Here is a 22821-nt window from a genome sequence, read left to right as displayed (position 1 = left end):
AAAGCAACAAAATACACATTCTATCCCACAAAATTCGAGAATTAACACAGCTGATAAATTCCAACCACTTCAATGTAATTTTCTTATCAGATACCATAAAGATCGCATATGACAGGGCCTACTCTTAATCATGCCTAAAGTCTTTAATCCTCAGTTTCACCTAAAAAGCTTTAATGTGTCTTTCTATGTATTTATCATGGGATATGAAGTGAACACAACTTTAAACATTCAATGTAATATCAAAACATGATGACATTCTTATACAAGCATTTTTCAACTTGTATAAGTTTTCTGTGACAAAACAATTTCAAAACTTCAAGTTGTCGGGAAGCAACCACTTGAAGGAAAGGGAAAACGGATCAATAGAACTTATTGTGACATTAGAACAGAAACAATGATCATAACAGTACCAATGAACACCCAAAGTGGACACCAATAAACAAAAAAAGAAACATCTCTCTATCACATCGTTTACCCTTATACCATCTGGGAACAGTGGCTGCGGTATCCAAGGTCCAATAAGGGTAAAATAAATCCCTTTATCTATTAATTGAATACAGGCATTTTTAAGAGAGCATGCCCAACTTTTCTTCCCTTGATCATCCCTCAAGCCAAAATACACCTGCCTGTTGTACCAGTTGGTGTGTTTGGTTTCTGAGTGAAGAAAATGGAAGCTGGAAGAACACAATCCTGCCTGGTCGTCGTGGCTGCTAGGCTGCTGTATACGCAAGAAATGTAAGGGATTTTTGCAGCCACTCATCCCAAGAAAGTCAAGTAGGGACAGGGATGTGTTGACATTTTGTTTTTTTATTTATTTTCTAGATGGTGCTACCCTTTAACATTGACATTAATATAATTTATTTTCAGTGCACTTGCATGTGCTGTAGTTTCGGTCTTCCCAGGACTGACAGTGATATCTAGGGCTGTTGTTTTGTAAATTGAAAACAAACAACTAAATAGACAATATAAAATCACAACAGTGTAGGGGTGACAGAGCAATGTAGTAAATTATTCTATCACCCTGACGAAGTATCTGCATGCCAAATTTAGAAATGTTCATGATCCCGACTGAAATTTCGACCAATCACAGGAACCACTGCCAAGGCATTTCTTGTGAATGTATGGGAACTTTGCTGTACTGCTCCATCCAACATGAAGGAGCCATACAGTTACGTTTCAATTGTCTTTGCCATTGCCAAACTACGGTCTACCCGCATATAAACTCAGCAGGACCATTATATTGGCGTTAAGCATACTCCGTTTCGTTGTGATGGAGTATGCTGACTGCCAATATATAAATCAGGCCCAAATTGACTTGCATAGTGCTCAAACATGCTTATGGTTGTCGCAGTCCGCAACCAATGGCATTCTATTTCTTTCTGCATTAACCAAAATCTATTCATGACAGTAAATTTTAATTTAAAACATAGCTTTCTTTACAAAGTTAACAACAAAACGGAGACCCTAAACATCATCTCTGTACATTACAGAGGTTTCTGTTTAATCTAATAAATTGTAAAGGAGATGGGGCTTAATAAAATGATAAAATGGGCATTTCTGAACAATATTCTTCTGCTTCTCACAATATTTCTCTCTAGCTCGTTTTCTATTTCTTAATTTTTCTTTCTTTCTCTTCTTCTTGAGTCCATAAGGCTGTATGCTGAAGACTCTCTACTTCTGCTTTTCTCTACTTTTCCCTATTGTCTTATGTTTCTGTACATCTCTCTATGTCTCCCCTGCTTTCCCCCCTTTTGTACCATAGGTTAGTTTCTTTATTACCCATACTTTTTAATATCCAGCAGTCTGTTCTCTTCCACTTTCTTCACTGTCTTTCTTCTAGTGTATGACGTGGTCTCAGATCCCATAACTTTAACCCACTTTCAAACACATACAATTCATTTTTTGTCAGCATGGTCTCTTTTGGATGAACTATGGAGATGATTCTGGGGAAACTTTGATAAGCAACACTACCTGGAGTGTAGCTCTTGAGTAAAGGTTCCAGGAGGGCAATTGACAAGTTTAATCAATAGCAGTTTACAGTTTACAGACCAGCATCCTCTACTCTTACTACACATGCATACATGCACAGTCCTCATCGTTCTTCTACTGTTACATTAGAGATGGTATAGATCGTACAATACTCTACAAATCCAAAGAGAGAGCCCTTAAAATAGTAAAGATCAATAGATGCACCTAAGTTAATTTTCTTCCCTCTTCTTCAGGTGGGGCTGCTTGAAGAGCTCATGTGTCTGAAGGCATACTTTACCTCACTCTGCATGTGCTGTGCCTCCTTGGCTGTAACATACGTGGGAGTTTCAAAGTCCAGCATAGCTTTCCCTTTCTCCTTCTCATACTTTTCCTTGTATTTCACCTGGTTATAGGAAAGAGAGTGTGATTGCAAGAACAGCAATACTCGCTACAAGTGTGCAGTGGATAAAGGAAGTGAGATTGCATTTTTGTACCATGATTTAACGTATCACTTGTAACATCTAAACCGTGCATACTGTAGGCTTGTCCAGTGTTATCACTATATTCCTACTCTGCTGTTTGGTAGCAACCTTATCCTCCTGAGTTTTTAAAGTGTGTAAAGTGTTCCTCTGTTTCCTCTGTGTCCTTTAAGCCCATTTATCCCCTTGTTTTTCCTCTGATATTCATGGGCCATTTTAACTTTCTGAGTATGACTTATGTTAACATTTGTCTCATCTGTGTGAGCCCAGTTATTCTCTTGTGGCTGAACCCAGAGTCATGCTATCTTCTCATGGCTAGTTTGTTTAAGCCATGATAGCTCCTGTCCTGTCTGCTTTGTTTAAGACAATTTGTCAGATGTGTGCTCTGATCTTCTTGGCCTGATCCCTGTTACCCTTGTGAGTCTACTCTGGGTACACTGTTATACTTCTGTATGGGACCTAGAATCCTTCTATGTCTTCTCTGTGTAACCCTGTTAACTCCAAGAGCCTCTCCTGGTCAGCCTTGGTACCTTCTTGTGTTTTCCATGATAAGCCAGTTTTTCCTTCCATATTCGATGAGTAAGTCATGTTGTCTTTCCATGTCTGACCTAAGAGAGCACTTTGCTCTTCCTGTGTCTCCACTGATGAGCCCTTCTCTCCTCCCATCTCTGGTGTGCCACCAGTTATACTCATATTTTGACCTTTAAATCATATTTTTCAATTTCTGGTCTGTGTTAGTGCAATTAATGCCCTTGTTTCCCCATGTAAGCTTTGTAACTTCCTGCATCTCACATATGTGAGCCATTTTAAGCTGTGCTAGAATTCTTGAGCACTATTATTTTCCTGTATCTTCTGTGCTCAGTGGGCACCCTTTCATTTGTTTGTGTGTAGCTAATATTTTGAGTTTGAGGTTGCCCTTTTAGAAAATGTATTTGTCTTTCATCATTCGGAACTGTAGACAACCAAAGTTATTTCATTGCAAATGAACACAAACATTTTCAATTGTGGGAAAGATGAATTAGGGAGGTGACTTACTATTGAAAGAGTGAAGGCTTAACTAGCACTACATTTCTCTGGGCACTTTTACTCTACCTATGTTACATCAAGTGTTAAGAATGACAATGTGACATGGAAACGAGTGGTACACCTACCAGGCTCTGCAGTTCTGATGCCTCCTTGTGATGAAGCTGTTCAAGGTTGTCTGGTATCACATGGTAGTGACCCTTGCTCTTCTGAAATTCCTTCTTGTATTGGTACTGAAGGGAAGGCCCAAGAACCAGCTCAATAAAAATACAATGTCTCCTGAAGCATTATGAAGGGTGGATGCTAGCTTGCCTCTAGAAGTTAACATTGGCCTGCTTTTGAAAGTCTGGCCGCACTCGTAGGTTGTAAAATGGTAGAACAATGTAAACTTTGAACAAATGTGACAGTTATCTTTACTCTTTACACATTGCTGTTGGGCCTAAATTAACGTTATAGCAGTTACTACACATGGAGCTCACTGTTGCACTTAGATAGGACAAGTTTTACAGGATTCACATTAATGTAAATTTTACTAAAAAGTCTAGGGTATTTGTTTAAAGAAAATTAAGGAAAATTATAGATTATTTTTTTAAGTTGGTTTGATTAGTGAAACATAGTCAATGTGAGAGGCAGAAGCAAATGTGAGGTATTAGGAGGTCATTTAGCTACTGGAGACTGAATGCTATGGAGCATCTTGGTATTAATGAAGCTAAGGTTGTAAAATAATGTCAGTATGAAGGAGAGCAGAGAGTCACTACCAGGTGACGTCCCAGGAACAGTCAAGTAGAAAGAAGCTGTGAGGTAGTTAGCAGATGCAAATTCAGAAAAGCAGGACCAGGAAAGGAGCAAGGATTGCAGGAATGGTTAGTGGAGGGTCTTACGTCACTGGAGAGTTTGCTTGTACTCGTGATGTGATACATCTGTAGAGATTCTGACATGTCCGTCACTGGCTTGTGAAGCTTCTTCAGGTCTGCCTTATATTTCACCTGCGATCACAAAATATCAAGCATAAATGTGTAAATTAGATAACAGTGCTTGGTTTCTACAATACACAATGCCTCAGCACATTATTCAGAACAATAAATCAGTTCTTGAAAGAATTTAACCAAATGGTTTGACATACTTCACTAGCAAGAGTGTTTGCCTCTTTCTGAGTCTGGTAAATCTTGCTCTCCTTCGGGTTAAATTGTGGCTTCTTGCCCTTCTCCTTCACAAAATTCTCCTTGTATTTCACCTGATTCCAAAGAAAAAATTCAAAGTTATTCCAGATTTTGGAGGGTATTGGAGAAAATCCCCTATTTAAAGCAGGCTTGCTCCTAGGACTGTGGTAAATCAAATACATGTATGATGGTGCAAATGGCAATAAAATAAAGCAACCATAGGGCTGTGCTGGTAACTTGAAAATACTTGATGAAATATCAGAGGTCAACTTTGGTAATGGTCACTTGATCTAAAGGCGTAATAGAGATCCCTTGACAGAGGTTACATCTCTTTTGTCACAGGCCTCCTTTGCTAGTAGTCACTTGCTTTAGAGGTCTATCATGCTACCTGTTTCTTGTTTCTAGCAGTCACTTGTTTTAAATATCACTTGATGTTCAATAATTGCAAAGCAAAATTATCACATTTGTAACCACTGCACACAAAGATGTCTTTTCTGCTTGTACAAAGGAGGGTTATTATTTCTGTCAATGGCTTTCATTCAAAGAAAAAGCAATATCAATTTAAATCAAAATCTATCTTAAGAAATTTACAAAAAACATGACTCCTCTTGAAATATCTATCTGGCATATTTTGTGTTATGATATTAGTGCTGCAGGAGGGTGTGGCTGGCAGTGGTGGACTGAGACGTGGCCTGAGGGAGCTCCCCGGCAATGCCCCTACATCTGACCCAATCCTGTTGGCGATTCTGGCCCCACGGGGATAATAACCCCTGATCTTGCTGCTTGGGAGGTTAGTGGACACTACTGGCAACTAGCCACCCGAGGATGCTGATCTTTTCTTGCTTGACTCTGCTATGCTGTACAGGTACCAAGATGGCAGCTTCCCGAAATTGACTTCAACACTTCTATGGCATCTCCCCGTGAGTGGTGAGAGTCCCCACTGGGTGTTGAGGCCACTCCTAGAGCCCCTTCAGAGGTCAGTGCTGGTGGAAGCAGTGAGGAGGGGCCATAGCCCACTGGGGGCCAGCTCGTCCATAAGGCAGCCACGCCTAGAGCTATGTGGACTACCTGAGCGCATCAGCCTTGAGCTGCGTTCCACACATTCTCCTTCCCTTTAAGTGAGCTCCCCGGCTGGCTCAGAGGAAGACTGCCACAAGACACTGGTGGTGCTTCGGAGGCCCGTCTCCAGGTGGGATCGGAGAGTTTGGTGAGGAAGCTAGCCCACTGTCTGAAGCCCCTGCTCGGGTATGCGTGGACCGTAGACTGAGTTCAGGCCATGAAGGGTGAATACCGGTGGAAGGCTTTCAATACGGTGCCCTTTTCCTCCTCTGCTCTGCCTGGGGATAGTTTTGGGTAGAAGCCGCGAATACTGCAGAGGGACTGCCTGCACCAGGGGGGTCTAGGAGAATACAATGAGGAGCATCTATGATCAGCTACCACCACGGGTGGGGCACTGTGTTGGCCACTGTGGGGGGCCCTGGGGAAAGCAGCATGGCAGCCCACACTGCCATTTGTTGGAGACTAACTACCTCACTTCAGGGCCCGCTACCTGCTGTTCAACCGGTGTTCCCACTGGGTCCCGTGGAGTGGTCCTACCCTCCCACAGCGTGTGGGAAAACCGGGCTGATTGCAGAAGCCCCCTAACTTTTTGTCCTAATTTTTCACTTTTTGCTGGTGTTTTCCTGACACTGATGGTGCCCTGGGCACTGCTAAACAATCCCAGGGCCTGTGCTCTGATTAAAATGACTATGCAAATTAGGCTGATTATAATGGGCATAATCAACCTACCTATAAGTCCCTAGTCTATGGTAAGGCATGTAGGTTTAGGGACCCCAGCATAGGTAGTGCACCCATAGGTGCACTGCTGAGGTACCCAGTGTCATTTTAAAGGTAGACCTGCCTTGCTGGAGCTTTTAAACTAAAGGTACATGCAAATTTGACTTTGGAATTAAGAATACTTTTAAGTCTTAAACTGCTTTATTTTACATATGTCACCCCAAAGGTGTGCCCTAAGGGCCCCCATGGTTGGGTGCAGTGTAACTATAAGCAGGGACCTTATAAAAGATGTTTCATAAGTCCTGGTGAGGAAAAATAGCCCAATTTGTTTTTCCCTCTTTGTAGTGAATAGGCTCCATAGGTTAAAATGGGGAGACTTTATTTTAATTAATAAAGTGTCAAAAGGAGCTATATATCTCAAGTTTGGTATCAGACTTATTGTTTTAATAAATCCTACTGCTGAATTTAAAATAACTAGTACAGGGAAAGAGGTTTAGAACTCTACCTGAAAGTTACCAACTTCAGCTCTGTAGTGCCCTTCTCTGATTGGCCAGCCTCTGGCAGCCTGGTCAGGCTGCCTTGAGGAGGTGTTAAATGGCCTGGGTTGAAGACAAAGGAAGTGCCTGGTGGAGGAGATCTGCCTCAGCAGAGGGTGAAACAGGATGGGGGAGAGCACCCAAACGGGCCTTTAAAGGAGGGAAGGACATTTGGAGTAGCTCAGGACCTCCCCCACTTCCTGCAAACCCAGACAGCCAGGTGCCCCCCTGCTTAGGTTAGGAGAGGGCTGGAGAGGGGTGTGTTAAGGGAACTTAGCCACTGGGTGGACACAGCCAGACCTTACCTCCAAAGTTCAGATTCTGCCATTTTGGATTTTTAAAGAATGTTGCTCCCTGGGATTGATTTTTGCCACACTTCCCAGGAAGTGGTCATCCAAGAGGGTTGTGGCCTGCCTGTGATTGGACAGTTGCCCCCTCCCGCACCCCACATTCTACCCCAGGAGCAAGGGTAAATATGGCAGAGCTGCACTCACGCCTCAGATCCCTGCTGGAAGAAGATACCGGAGAAGAAGGACTGCTCTGTCGGACCCCTGGCCCGTAATTGGACACTGCACTGACAAGCACCGCACCAGCTGCACACTTTGGGCTTTGTTAGACTTTTTGCCTTACGCAGGGTCATCCCTAGTGTTTTTGCCTCCTTCCTCCTGGTTTTTCTGACCTCTCGCTGTTGGCTCTAGGACTCTGAACACTTTATCCCTGCTGACCAGTGCTAAAGTGCAGGTGCTCTCCCATCTAAAGTTGGTATGATTGGCTTATACCTAATTAGCATATTTAATTTACCTATAAGTCCCTTGTACAGTGGTATCTCTATACCCAGGGCCTGTAAATTAAATACTACTAGTGGGCCTGCAGCGCTGCTTGCGCCACCCACTGAAGTAGACTTTCAAACCTGTCTCAGGCCCTGCTGCCTGTGTGCGCAGTTTTCTGCCACAGGGACCTGGCATCTAAATTTACTTGCCAGGCCCAGAACTCCCCCTTTTACTGCATGTAAGTCAACCCTAAGGTACACCGTAGCTAGCCCTATGGGCAGGGTGCCATGTATGTAGAAAGGCAGGACATGTGCCATATTGCATGGCCTGTCCTAGTAGTGACAAACAGCCTAACTTGGTGTCTCACTGCTGTGAGTGCTGCCTTCTCATAGGATTGCATTAGAAATGCCCTGCCTTATGTGTAAGGGGTATTGTCTGATTTATGAGGGGTAGCGTAGGCATGTTTGGTATGGCTGTGATGGTGATAATAAATGCTGCTTACTGGTGTGGGTGTATTTTTTTTATTACTATCACAGAAATGCCACTTCTAGAAAGTGCGCATTTATCTGTGCTTATGACTCTGGTGTTTTGCAGCTTGACTCCAATCCACGTTTGGGCAGAGTGACAGTTGGGGCTTTGTGCATACTTTTCAGACAGCCTGTACACAGGGAGGGTGGAGGTGTCACAGAGGTGCATCTGCATACTGAATAGTCTTCCTGGGCTGAGAGAAGGGAGAGGCGGGGCACACCTGCATTTGTAAAGACTGTGCCCTGGCCTCACACAATAGGGTCGTTAACCCCCCACTGATGTTTGGAGCCTGTGCTGAAAGGGGAGACGGGGCACTCCCAGAACCAGTTGTAACTGGCTGGAACCTCCTCTCCCTACCATTGTAAAACACTGTAAGAACTGACTATAAGTACAGGGGAATTTTCCCCACAATTTGGAGACTCTTAGAATCATCTTTGAACTGGACACCAAAGGCTGAAAGGACTCACCAGGAACCGCCATGGACTGCTGCTGCTGTGCTGACCTGTGACCTGCCTGGTCACTGTGAAGGACTTGCCACTTGCTGCCTTTCCCTTGTGCTGGCCTGTAGCTGGGCCCTCCACCTGAGGACCTTGTCTTAAGATTCTGCTCCCCAGGGGCAGGGTGCTGTGGCCCCTGACCCCTGCATCCATTTCTTCACGAGGGGAGCTTCTCCGTGGTTGCGGCTGCCATAGTGCTGATTGCAGCGTGCTTATGGAGCCCTGGGAGCTCGTAGGCTCCTTGCTGCATTTTGCCCCTTTAAATAAGATCACCGCAGCAGCCCGGGAAGGTGGAAGAACACTCGCGCACCACTTTGGGTGCAGGCGAGGGTCTGCTCGGGCCCCAGGAGGGGTCTGATCTTCTTGTGGCTTCACAGCAGGACCAGGGGAAGGTGCGGAGAGTGTCCCCTTCCCCCTGGCCTCTGCGTTAGGAGCAGGACGCTCCTTTTCTGCTGTTAGGTAAAACGGGCATTATTGTGCCCCCCCCCAGCTTGGTGGAAGGGCCAGTGGAGGCCCGGGGGGCCCCCAGAGATCACGGGTCCCGGGAGGGGCCTGTCATTAAACCGGAGGGGGTGCGTGGTGCCCCCCTCCTGCCCTAAGATGTTTTTGCTGGCTTTGGCCCCCCTCGTGAGGGCCGGATGAGGCCCTTGGGGGCCCCCAGTAATCACGGTCCCCAGAGGGGCCTGTCTATAAAAGAGAGGAGGTGCATGTCACCCTCCTCTGAACCCGTTTTGCGCATAGGAGCGCTGGGGGCCCCATTGTTCGCCTTCTAGGCACTGGAGGTGCCTTCATCCAACCAGGTACTGTTTAAAGGACCAATACAGTTGCAATCCAAAGTTCTTTCTACAGACTTTTGTTTGAGTCATATATTACCTACCTGCATTTGATTTTTTTACATATGTTTATGCAAATGTTCCTTTTATGGACATGCTTGCTAATATGTTTTTCTAACTTGCCATATGTTTTCTAATGTTCCTACTATGGGCATTTTATGATATTCTTATGACAAGTGCTGTGATGTAATAACGTGTTTTCCTGACTACTGCTTATGTTGCAGAATACTGAGTAACCTGTGTGTTATGTGTGACTACTGCTAATTTGCAGAGTAACTAATGTGTAACGTTCTGACAACTGCTAAGGTAGCAGGATAGTACTGATATGTGATGTTTGGTCTGATAATTGCGTTGTGTACAATACAGTATATTTTCATATAATCTGGTGTTGTGTTTCCTTTGTGGTGGGGATATTGCGTCACATGTGTTGTGTGTGTTGTGCAAATGCTTTACACATTGCCTCCGGGTTAAGCCTGACTGCTCGTGCCAAGCTACCAAGGGGGTGAGCAGGGGTTATCTTGGACGTGTAACTCCCTTGCCCTGACTAGAGTGGGTAAGTTCTGCCTGGCTGAGGTCCATACCCTAGCCAACCAGAAACCCCATTTCTAACAGGCTTCAACAACAAAAGGACTTTGCCTTGCTACTGCAACTCCAGGAGTGGACTCCATGTAGGCTACAGGTACTAAGGAGCTGCACAGGGTCCCCTGCATCAAATCCTGCCAGAAGAGCCCAGCTGACCAGCGTCTAGTGGCCATTTGAGGATTCTGACCAGGTGAATTCTGGGAATTGTAGTCCCAACTCCCAAGGAGCAACTCAAAGCTTCTGGAACCTTGGATCAAGTTGTGGACCCAAAAAGGACCACTAGAAGAAGATGCAGATGTCTTGAGACATTTGGAGCAACTGTTGTAAACAGCTCCATAAGTTGAAGAGGTGCATTGTGGAAGTTGTTATCCCAGACCCCAAGATGCAAACCAGAGCCTCTGAACCTTTGGCTGGTGCTGTGGACCACTTTCCTGTATCAAGAAACACTTCTGGAAGTAAGTGTAACTCTGAACTTTGTCCGTGCCCCCTGTTATCTTTTTTTTTAACCCTTTGAGCGCTATTTGCTTCTAAGCACTAGAATTACTTTTAATCTTTAAAAATTCATATCTCCAGTTCCCTACATTGGATTTTTATAGTTGCTTTATACTCTCTCCTTTCTTGGATGTGATTATGCAGCCCTATCCAAATGAACACATATTCTATAGGGGCGGGGTGGCCTTTAGCATTGTTTGATGAGGTATGATAATCGTGTTTACAAATTCCTCACCTAGATTGTCAGGGACCTGCATAGTATGGTTAAGCGGTATAAGGTAAGGTATTAGCATATCTGAAATGCAGAGGGAGATATGTAGCTTTACTGCAGGAAACTCACTTGAATGCTAAAGGGGAGGCTGCCCTCTGCATGGATTGTTGAGAGCAAGGCGTATATACCACCTACTCAGCCTTTGCCTGGGGACCCTTAATATGGGTAAAGCCTAGTGTCCCATTCCAACTTACCAATAGCACGGTCAATACGAAGGGACAAAATTCTGACTTGACTGGTTGACTAGATTGCCAAAATATTTCCATTTTTAATGTGTACGCTCCTAATGTGGACCAAGCTTTGTTTTTGGATACTCTGTTCCAGGGAGCTGGCCCCTTTGTTACCACAGGTGCTTATCATCGATGGGGATTTCTACTGTGTGGCTAGCACAGATTTGAATCACTCCCACCTCTCCATTCCATGGCTCCCCTACAGTTCAATTGAACTGGAGATTCACTGCTTGGCAGGACCACTGGGGCCTGATTGACAGTTGGTATCACCACCACCCACAATATAGGGATTATTCCTTTTACTCGATAATACACCTGGACACCTTTTTTATGTCCTCTGGACATACCTTGAATCCTATCCTCTATTGAATATCTTGCCCAAACTATGCCACTTGTGGAATGGGAGGCTGTTAAGATGGTCATTAGGGGGCGCATTTGGTCGGAGTCTGAAAGGACACTCAATAATCTGGAATGCCTGCACCCAAAAAGACCATATATGCAGCAGGAGTTGCTAGATGCAAAGGAAAGATTGAAGGAACATGTGGCGCGTCTCCTCTGCTTCGATCACAAGGTCTACATAGTTCGGAGGCACACCAAAGGGGACAGATCTGGTCCCTTATTGGCTAGGTTGGCTAACCCTTCTTGCCACGTGTCACTGATTTTGGACTTAGTAATACACTCAAGGGGACATAAATAACTCTTTTATAGACTTCTACTCTCACTAATACGCAGTTTGTGAAGCACCACAAGATTGCTTTGTTAATGACTGTCTCACTGCTTTTCCGCCCAGTGAACCTCTGCAGGAGGAAGCGGATGCACTAGGGGAAGATATCACAGAGGTGGAGATTTGGGCTGAAGTCTGGCACATGGAAGGTCCCGGGCACAATTGGCCTACCAGTGTAGTTTTACGCCGGCTATCTTGACATCCTTGCCCCCGCTTAACATCTTTGTACCAATACACACTCACCAGCAAGACACTCAATAAAAGGCCATTATTGTCCATCTAAAAATGCCAGGGCAGCTTGCCACAGATGTGACTTCCTACCAGCCTCTATTAATTTTAAACATTGATTATAAGATTCTTAGTGGTGTGCTAGCACACCATTAACTTTCCCACATGGAAATTGGGATTTTCACTGATCAATCAGGGTTTATACCAGGCTGCTGTATCGTTCTCAATGTCAGACCACTTCTGACGATCCTCAGGGAGGGTGCACAGATGCAGGGATGGGCAGGGTGCATGGTCGTGGATACAGAGAAAGCATTTGACAGCCTAGACTGGAGCTACCTCTGTGCTGTCATGCTTCAGATGGAACTTGGGCTTTGTTTTTTTCCTGGAACTTTTTGTCATATAGGGACCCTGCTGCCAGGATCCGTACCGGACGTGCAATCTTGGGACAGTGTGGGGTGGGATGTGGTACGCACCAAACCTGCCCACTGTCACCTTTGTTGGCATGTAGGGTGCATAGTGGCTTGCCTTTTACTGGTATTCAGGCCAGCAGGTGTCCCATTACATCTCCCTCAACATGGAACACATAGAAGCAAATTTATGGAAACTGGCGCTGCACTCAGTTGCAATGTGCAGGGTGGTATGAGCTATCATATGGTGAAAGCAGTACAAAAGATAAAATGTACAACTACATAGATACATAGTTACCACATTAGTTGAAAACCTGAGCACCCAGCAGAAAAGAAACGTGGTGGAGCCACTGGCATAGTTCTATTTTTATGTGTGAATTTATACCTGTGCTTCATAGTTTAAGACGCAGGAAATGCCATTATTTTTAATGGTTTTTTATTGATGTATTGTCATTCTCAGCATCAAGTCTTGCATACTAAATTTCTCATTTAGTCAGCAGCTAAGTCCATGTGCTTCTCCAAAAAAAGGCACAGCTGTAGCCTGGATGTCACTATAATTAATACCCATTACCATATTTTGCCCTCCCAGAAGAATGATTCCCCAAACACCTGCTGTCTTCCAAACAATCATGTCGATAAACACCCGGGGCATTTTTATGAGCACCGAGCGCCACCGGAGCGTCACTTTTTTTGACGCTCCAGCGCTGCAGACTACATGATCAGGCTACATAATCATGCGCAGAATCTTATTGTATGGATTTGCATGGCCTCATAAATAAGGAGTAGGGCAAGGCAACGCAAGTCACTGTGGTGCCTTACTCTGCGCCAGGGAGGTTCTCTACGGGTGTTGTGGTAGATTTTACCATTTAACACCCACTGATTTTTGTGCTGCCCCAGATTTACAAAATCATGTAAACCTGGGAAAGCACCAAAACCTTACCCCTCCCAAGGTGAAGCGTGAGGAGGGGAAATATTCGCATTTCTCCTCGTTTTTTTCTCTTGTCATATATGCTGCACTCAGCAGACCACATCGAAAGAGGAAAACGCGTCTCTGGATTGTTTTTGTGCAGGAAGGTGCCCCTTCCTGCACAAAAACAATCCTGTATGGAATTGAAGCACCCTTGCACCATAGAGCAAGGTTGTCTGCGTTGGCGCTAGGCTATCAAAATGGCACCAGCGCAGGGATAAAGGACTGGAATGCATCATATTGCATAAATACAGTGCATTCCTGTCCTTTCAATATAGTGTAGGGCAGTGCAGCAAGATGACTTGCTTTGCTGCCCTATGACAAATCCCCATAAATATGCCCCAGTTTCCAGAGCATGTAAGAGTGCTATGATGTATCAACTCCGTTTACTACATTGGTTTGGCGCAAAATCAATTTTTTATTTAAAAACACTTTTAGCTATCAGGTCCCCTACCACACATCTGTGGTAGGCTATGATACAGTTCCATGATTTTGCTGTTCTACTCATGTAACTCTCCCAACAGATTTAAAAATCAATAAAGATAAGTTCATAAAAATGATTAAAACTATGTGATCTGACTATAGGCAGTCAAAAACTTAAAATATGTATTTAGCATAGAAGTCTTATCGGTATGCATCATGATAAAACATTTTTATTAGCAAATATAACAAAGAAGATTAAAAGGTCATTAAACTATAACCTTCACTGCTTCACTAACATTTTCTAAACATCCTCTTTTTTATATTGTAATCACTAACAGTCTTTAGGCTATCTTTAAACAAATCATTACGTCTACGGTGGTACATTTATGACATTGTGACTAGTGTTGAAATTAACTGAGATGTAATATGAAACATGCATGAGAGTTTGTCATAGAAAATATGAGAAATGAATTCTTAAGTCTATGAATTCGTATCTATCCAAAGGTAAAGATGAGTTTACACCACCAATGTAGAAATTAAATATAGAGGAACCAAAGAGAATAAAAACACAGCACAGTAGGAAATTTATCAAAAACTGGATGGTACAAAACATTTTTGAAGACATTCTTGAATACATTGTTAAAAGGTTGAAAAATGTCCTATCTATGATATATTGCCGAAAAGAAAAAATAACTATCCAGGACATCTGTTTACAAGAAAAAGAGCAAACCAGCGAAAATGTACAGGCAAGTGAGGCGTGGCTCTTGGTTGAAGAAACAAGAAGCATTCCATGCTACCCCTTATCAGGGTTTTCACTGATTATTCAGACCCACTTCCCCAATGCACAATTCCGCACAATACAGCATGTATACAATAGTGAAGTATACATGTACACAATGAGTGAAACGTGAGTACATGCAGACGGAAACACACATGAATCTGATTTTTCTTAGATGGCTCCCAACCATAAGAGGAAATGGGAGAAACCATTTGCACTGAGTTCTGGAGATCTAGAAAACCCTTTTTTCTCTTTCAAGTGGAATTTCAAATCACAATATTACACTTTACTGTTTTCATGAGCGGTGTTGGTAGTAGCAAAGCACAAAGCAGACCAAAGATACTAAAGAAAAACCCAAAAAGCACACTAGCATTTCTTCTGGGTCTAGAAATGGATTGTTCACAAAGCCAACTGACCAAACAAGTCTCTGTAGAAGTTAGTTTGCCCAAAAGAGCTAGCTTTCCAACATAACACAATCATTGGGGACTCTTGCAATCAAGATTTCTTACTTTTATTTCCTCCCAGTAGTACAGACCAGTGCTTCTATACATACTTCGCATAGAGGAAAAACATATCTTGGCTGAGGAGATTGCTAAGTATGAATGATCATTCAATTTTCAAAAATGTGCGCATTTAAGAAGAAGAATTATATTTGAAAACCACATACAGGAAATGTAGACTGAGGTCAAAAGGTAGTTTATGATCACCAGGGAGACTGAAGAGGCCATAAAACGGACAGCAGACTTTTGTCTGGTTTTGACTAGTCCAGCTGCATTGCTTATCCAAGCCTGTTCTTCCTTCACACTTTGTTCTGGTACTCTGCTGCCCAATGGTCAGAGTCTGGTTGCAAACAACACTTACATTAAGAGGCCTAAGGCTGTGAACCCCTCTGTGACTTTGAAGAACATAACAAAACCTGACCCAGAATGTTAATTTCTGCATCTGCTTTTACGATTAAGGTAGATCTGAAGACAATTACTCAGCTCTTGAAATCAATTTGGTAAGAAATAGTGACCTTACTGTACACTCATTTTTTGGGAAAGCTTGTGGTGTATGCAGTGTATTTGTTAACTGAATAAAAGCACCTAATTTTATTTTAAGGGTCGCTAACTACCAATCTGATTTATACACACTCAGCTCAAAAACCTGGGCAAAGAGAAAAAAGGGTTTTCTATCATACATTTTCAACAGTTGTTGCATTCCATGCATGTACTGCATCCTGCGCACCCAGTGCACCGTGTGCACGTGGTGTAGATGCCAGCCTTTGATTGGCTGCTACCACCATCTGCTACAAATATCAAGTAATTGGTATAATCCAAAAGATAGCACACAGATCTGGCATTCGTGCTCCATTCCTTCTTACATTACTAATGAGGGCATTGGTTTTCTTAAGTTGTCTCATCAGAGGAGTATCATAAGATGCGGCTCCGTGCCCTCTCAGCTCTCCTTTGGCGTATTCAGTCTACAATATGTAGTGAGTTAGCAAGGTTAAGAACATTGAAGAATCTTCACACAGATTTACAGCACAGAATTACAGTTGTATGCCATCAAGCGACCCAGCCGTCCCAATGTCATAAGAGCAAAAGGAATTTGCCTCAAAAATCTCAAATTAAGGGCCTCATTTACATGCATCTGATGCATTCACCCCGATGTGTCAGATTTCTTGTACTTCTAACGATTCCCTAACGACATCATGGATGTGCTGTATTCACTAAACAAAGCTCCATGGTGCATGTTTTCACAGATGCGTCAGACATTCTGATGCATCTGTAGCGCTAAACTGATGTATTGCTGGGCTAGCATCAACAAAAATGATGTTAATTCAGCAATGTAAGGAAGGCTCCAATAGACATAAGTCCTGCATCAGTTTAACGCCTGCTCTGGGCAGGCATTACAATTCTGATGCTGTGAAGTCGTAGAATGTCACTGTGAAGTGTTCTCAATTTCACTGTATCAGTTCTGCATGACTTTTTGCCCAGGAACACCTACCTTGCATACATTATACCTGGTGCAGATATAACGAGACACAAGGCTTTACAAACTGACGCAGTTGGCCCGATATGTAAGTTTGTAAATCTGGAGCAGTATAAAGCACTGTTTAGCGCCACCACTGCATCAAAAAAAATTATGCGACGGTGGCGCAAAGGCCTTTTAATGAAGCCCTAATTGATTATGGGCACATGATAACAAAATCGATTAATAAGCATTGAGCTAATAGAACAATGAAGTTGTTATTATGATAAAACTGCCAAATCAACTGAATTGAGAAGTGCATTGGATCTAAAAGTTAGAGAAAGAACTTGGGGCTGCACCCTGATGCCAGGTGCTGGTATGACTTTCCTCTGCTCCCAAAGCCAAAGGAGGAAACTCTTCAGATGGCATTTATCCTGACCCATCACCTTCCTGCACCGGAAAATAATGATTCCTTTGAGTTCAGAAGGGGTGGCAGTGTTTAAAAGGCACACAGTGTGCTTTGGGCACAAAATGCAGAAGGGCACAAGTACAATGAGGCAAGAAGCACAAGGGAGATCTCCCATACTTTGTGGAGGGGGCCTCAAATTAGACAAGCAGAGAAGAAAGAAGTATGTCAAGGAACTCCCTCTACCATTAAATGCAAGGACATATGAACTGCACAAAACAACCAAATCTTAACATGGAAAACTAAACATCAAAAAGAATTCAGTGTAACTGAAGTGATCTGAAAATAATGTGTTATAATATCAAACCCAAGGACAATGTTGAACCACTGAGATGCAAGACTGGATAATTTTTTACATGAGCATTTTAAAACACTGATTCAAGGCATGTTTGCAATATTTTTTGGAACCCCATGAGGAGACATCGTTCAGCAGAATAACCAATAATCAGTGATTGTGAATGAGACTGATAACACTGCTGGGAAGGTGGTATTCCATTCCCTGGAAAGTCTTTGCACTCCTTAAAACTTATGGATGTGTAGGTATTCACAAACATTTGTGAGGTACATTACCACCCTTGAAACATGTGGAAATGTACTCTTCCCAAAGGCAAGAGTAAATCTGTTTTCAAGGTGAGAATAGGCATAAAGCACACCCACATTACTTGAGATGCAAAAGAACAAGCTTCTCTGTAGGAGCAAATATATTCCCCATGTAGCACAAAGAGTACCGTGAATGGACTTTTGTAAGCCGACAAGTATGGTAAATGTATAATAAGACTCTCATTATGGGTTTATCAGATTTTGGTGCCAGGATTCCATTCTTTGATTCCAAAGACAACGTGTTCCTACTGCTAGAATGCCAGTCAATTCTTGTACAATTCTAATAAATCAAATCAAATAAATCACCTATATTCTACAACTAAATTATAAAGTTGTTTTTACTTTTAACAAAACATGAGTTAGCCACCTCTTTAAGCAATAACAACATTGCACAAAAGTCACAAATACAACATTATGTACAAGATATATGTCCCCAATAAACTTGTGGAGTGGGTGGTACAAATGTATTCAAATTGAGAACTGTGTATGTCTATAATACATATACAAGTAACTCATTTTGATAAGACTATTGGCTTGAAATAAACCGGTTAACATGTTTAAGTCAACACAATTGAGAGCCTGTAAGAAAAATGAACAAGTCCAATGTTTCAAAATCTGAGTGAATAAAAATCAATCTTATTTCACGGTCCCACCTTGTATGGCCATGAAAACAAGGGACGAAGATTTTTATCATTTGGAGGCTACTCGTAATTGTTTTAACTAATAGCCTCAGTTTACTTTTCATTTCCAGTACCCTTGTCAAATCATATGTCAATGCGTTTTGACCCCATGTTGTTCCAGGGTCTCTTCAGGACTTGGTCTAGTATCCTTTAAAGATGCCTTGTGTCAAAGGAGTGCTTCTCTAGGGATGTGGTTAAGAATGCATAGTGTCAGATATATGCATCAGCTGGCAACCCAATACTATTACTTGAGTCAACAGGCTAACCTTCTTCTAGGGATAGGGGTTTTTATCTAAATCTTACAGTACCTTTTGGGGTTGTATGAATTTTCCACTGAGACCATGCTGTCACTACTCTTGTCTGCACCTCTACATTACAAAATTAAATGTTTTAAGCCTGCAGAGGGAAATGTCTAACTTTGAAAATCCCCAGCAACTTAATTTCTGACTCACAGCGCGCAAGGGAGGACCCCTGATGATCTGACTTTGATGAACTCCTCTAAAAACAAATGATAGATTTATGCCATGTTAAAAGTAAAAACAGCTTTTCACTTTAGTTGCAGGATACAGATGATTTATTCGAACCATACATCAGGGGTTCTTAACCTTTTGACTCCTGTGGACCACCACTAAATCATTACTGGAATCCAGGGACACCCACTGAGTCTTTATTGGAAGGCGTGGGCTCTGGCATAAGCAATTTCCTTGATTTGCACCTCAAAAAAAATACATAAATGCACAAAAACAAGTATGCACCAAATAAATGCACAAATATTGAAATATTTTGTGTAATTTACAATCAAATATAGGCAAAGTTTTCAAATTTTGAATGTTACTTCCTTATTTGTATATCCTTCATTAACTTTAATCAATGAAAGTTAATATTATTTATCTTTTTTGTAAAAGAGTTGGAGTAGGCGAGTAGGCTTTGCTGACCACGCCAGATCACAGGTTAAGAACCACTGTCATACATGAATTGATTGGAATTCTAATGGTAATAGTACTTTTTCTTTGTATCATGAGTTTTGTGGCCCAACTCCTGTTTGTCTTGTATGGGCACAACCCACATTGCTGTTTTTGTTCTTTGATTTCAGCCAGTATCCTGGACCAATAGCTGGCAAATACAATATATTTTTTCTAAAATGGGGAATAATACCACAGAAATTCTGGATCTTTTTCCATGATTCTAGAGGAAACATTGCTGACATTTGTGCCCGTTCAGAGCAGACAGAAAATGTCAGTGGGGACTGCTGATGGCGTAGAGAGTTCAAGGTGTCAGGGCATGCATTGGTGTAGGTAGCCAGAGGGGAGGATTGTATGCTACCCTTCATTGCTATGGGGATCTAGCAAGGATCAACTGTGCTCCTGCCCGCCACACATGGCCCTGCAACAGTTTACCTGGGTGCACTTCCAAATCTGATGAAAGCAGGCTATTGTCTTTGGACCAGGTGTTAGCAGATTTGGTACTTGTGGACATGGTACCTCTATGCTTGTAGAAACAGGCGTACTGAAAATGCCCTGGGGCAGTATCCCCACCAGGGATACCACTCAGATCCACTAGTAATGGTGGCCCATCTGGATTTATGGAGGTAATTACTTATATATGTGGAAACTCTTGGAAAGCTCCAACTGTTGAAGCTTCCCAGGAGCACTCTGGGAAATATTTGTGAATTTCCCATATTTGGTAAATTTATACCCAACACAGGTGTAAATCAATGGGTGTAAATTTAAACATTTTTGTGAAGTGAACCCAAGTGTCTTTCCACTATACTGAGGATATAATTTACATGTTTGCCACACTTCTTTGTCTGAATGTTATTTTTTTTCATTTTAAAGTTCATTATCTGATCCTTCATACTCACACTACATGTTGCCCATTCTTACCTGGCTTGTAAGTTTAGAGACATCCTGTGCCAACTGAATGTCAGGTCGCCCAACAATCGATACACCTCGACCTGCTTCTTCACGTGCTTTAGCTTTGTATTGAATCTAAACCAGATAAATACATTTTCCATCACTCACTGCATGGATAGCATGAAATAACCGTGGCTTACCAGCAATCTAAGAACTTGAATATGCTCTAGTTATTTTGCAATGTAGTTATCACCCTTAAAATTATACACATAGTTCGACCCTATTAGATAAACATTCACCTAACAGTATTAAAATGAACCATATCTGCTTCATTAACTCAAACCAATGCAACTAGCACAGGGTGTTATGCAAAGAGGTCAACACATAATGGATGATTTAAAGTTGGAGTGTGGCAATGTGGTTTAATTAGGCCTTCCCAAATATATGTTCTACAAACTTCAACCATATGAAATTATGGCAGCATGTCTGGTTCATTGCCTACTCAGCACACAAGGATCTGAAAACACTATTTCTTGCAAGTTGGGCTGTTGATTAGTATGTCCTATTCAAGTCTCTTTGCATTTGACATAAATCTCTCACCAGCTCTGGATCTGCTGTTTTGGTCTCACATTTCTCCAACTATATTGCTACTCATGCTCCTTCCTCTACATCCTTGTGCATTTTCTCTGTACCTCTGGCAAGATGTTCCTTCTGCATTGCCGGTAAATCTTGGAACACCCAACATGTCATCTTTCCTTCTCAAGACCCTTAAAATATGTCTCCTTTTTCTGGCCTTCTGTTCTTGTGCACCAATGTGTATACCACACCAGTTTAACCTCGTTGAGGTCACTTTTCATGCTTACAAGTACTATTCAGACTTTCATTTGTGAATACTCAGGATTGAAAACTCAATTTAGAAGATACTCACATCACTCACTAACTTGGCCACTTGAGTTGCTTTCTTAATATCTGGTCGATCAGCAGTGGAAGTATAATGCAGCTTAGACTTGGCATCCTTTCTATAAGCAATCTATGAGTAAAAGGAAGCACATGTGGATCACATTTAAGGACTAGAATGTTGACTCTTTATGACCACACAATGAGACACATATTCAACACATCTTTTTTGAGTGGTTGTATTCTGTAACTGCTCATTAGGTAGACGTTTATACGATTCAAAGTCCACTTAGGGAATAATACACAGATTTCATTGTTTTGCAAGAAGCCAGTCAGCACTGCTACTGAGTGTCAGTGTTGTCAATTACCAAAGCTGTCTAGATGTTTTTTCACCTCATGACTTTTTCATTCACAAATATACTATCCCTGCTCCTGTATCACACTACCATAGATTCCTTTTCATCCCTGCTTTCTCCCTTTGATACTGTTTTTCATCTGTCTCTTCCTTTCTTCCTCTATCTTTCTCTCCTTGCTGCTTTTCTCTCTCTTGTTCTGGATCAAAGCCTGATGGTTAAAAGTCTTGGACCCCAAATAAGAGTGCTGGTGGGCGCCATCTGCAACTAGCAGCTCAAATAAAGCACTGTAAATATATATTGTTAAGAAAATGAGTTGCCCTTTAGTAACATAAAGGTGAGTGTGTTTAGAAGGGCAGGAGTCCTTCTCTGCTGTTAGAACATATTATGTGAAAATGATAAACCTTTCTGAAGAAACACATAATGAAGAAAATAAAATACAGCATAGTTAGAGCACTAACTAGAGCAATAGTTTTCACACTGGAAACGATTTATTGAATAAATAATGTCAGCACTTTAGGTATAGAGTTAGAGATCTGTTAGGTTAGGGATGGGATTTGTTTTAGGATAGTTAAACGTTTCCTCAGGATTATGTTTAACATCAGGGTTAGGTTAAGAGTTACAACAGAAGTTACCATAAGTCTTTTTATCTGCATAGGCCTAGGATGAATATTAGTTTCATAGCTAATCATTTTGTTATCGTTCAGAGACGTTTTGCCAAATGTGCTAACACAATGTAAAATTACTTTTGCTGTGGACATTTTGTATAATCACTTCATCATAAGCAGATGCGTTAATTTTTGCATTGATGTAACCTAGATCCAGCATTAGTAGACAAGGAATTAGCATATTGACAAGCAATCCCAGTGCACTTTCTCTGTCGAAATCAAAAATGTACATCAAACAATACTAGCAAGAGAAACTAATTGGTCAAAGTAATGGCCTTTTAAGAATGTAATAAGGCAGATATGAGCAGTTTACAATTCAATGCATTGTTATGGTATGGTATAAATATGTTTGGGAATTCATTTTGGGATGAATTTAAATGTCATTGACAGATCACGGAGGTCTTGTACAGCTTTTTCAGTTGTTGAGAGTGTCTTATGCTAAACTCAATCCCGAAAAAAGAGCAAGCTGTTTATAAGGACATCATATATACCAGGTCTATGCACAGGCACCTGAGATTGGGGTACATTTGGGTCAGCTGGAACCACTCAGGCCCTTTAAAAAACATGTATGAGACAGAGAATAATCTGTTTACCCTCATTTCAATAAAGAACGAGAGGCTTCTATGCATGGTTTATGACAACTAGTTTTCAATACTGAGTGGTTGCATGGTGGACAATG

The 22821-nt window shown here is 42.1% G+C and overlaps 1 protein-coding gene across 26 annotated transcripts in view; it reads right to left on the bottom strand.

Moving 5' to 3' along the window:
• NEB (nebulin) overlaps positions 1-22821 on the bottom strand; it is a 375459-nt gene that overhangs the window by 68580 nt on the left and 284058 nt on the right. For 20 of the 26 annotated variants that reach the window (XM_069225183.1, XM_069225192.1, XM_069225189.1 and 17 more), the window contains 7 exons: positions 21153-21254; positions 20255-20359; positions 16036-16134; positions 4594-4704; positions 4352-4456; positions 3599-3703; positions 2267-2371 (listed from right to left, as the gene is read on the bottom strand). In XM_069225183.1, coding sequence (XP_069081284.1) covers positions 2267-2371; positions 3599-3703; positions 4352-4456; positions 4594-4704; positions 16036-16134; positions 20255-20359; positions 21153-21254 — 732 coding nt within the window. The remainder of the gene's footprint in view (positions 1-2266; positions 2372-3598; positions 3704-4351; positions 4457-4593; positions 4705-16035; positions 16135-20254; positions 20360-21152; positions 21255-22821) is intronic. The other 6 variants (XM_069225194.1, XM_069225199.1, XM_069225210.1 and 3 more) reach the window with 2 other exon arrangements.

The sequence above is a fragment of the Pleurodeles waltl genome, chromosome 3_1 (assembly GCF_031143425.1).
Source record: "Pleurodeles waltl isolate 20211129_DDA chromosome 3_1, aPleWal1.hap1.20221129, whole genome shotgun sequence".
Taxonomy (NCBI): Eukaryota; Metazoa; Chordata; class Amphibia; order Caudata; family Salamandridae; genus Pleurodeles; species Pleurodeles waltl.
Note: the sequence above shows the minus strand (reverse complement) of the source record. Positions and strands in the feature narration are given on the sequence as shown.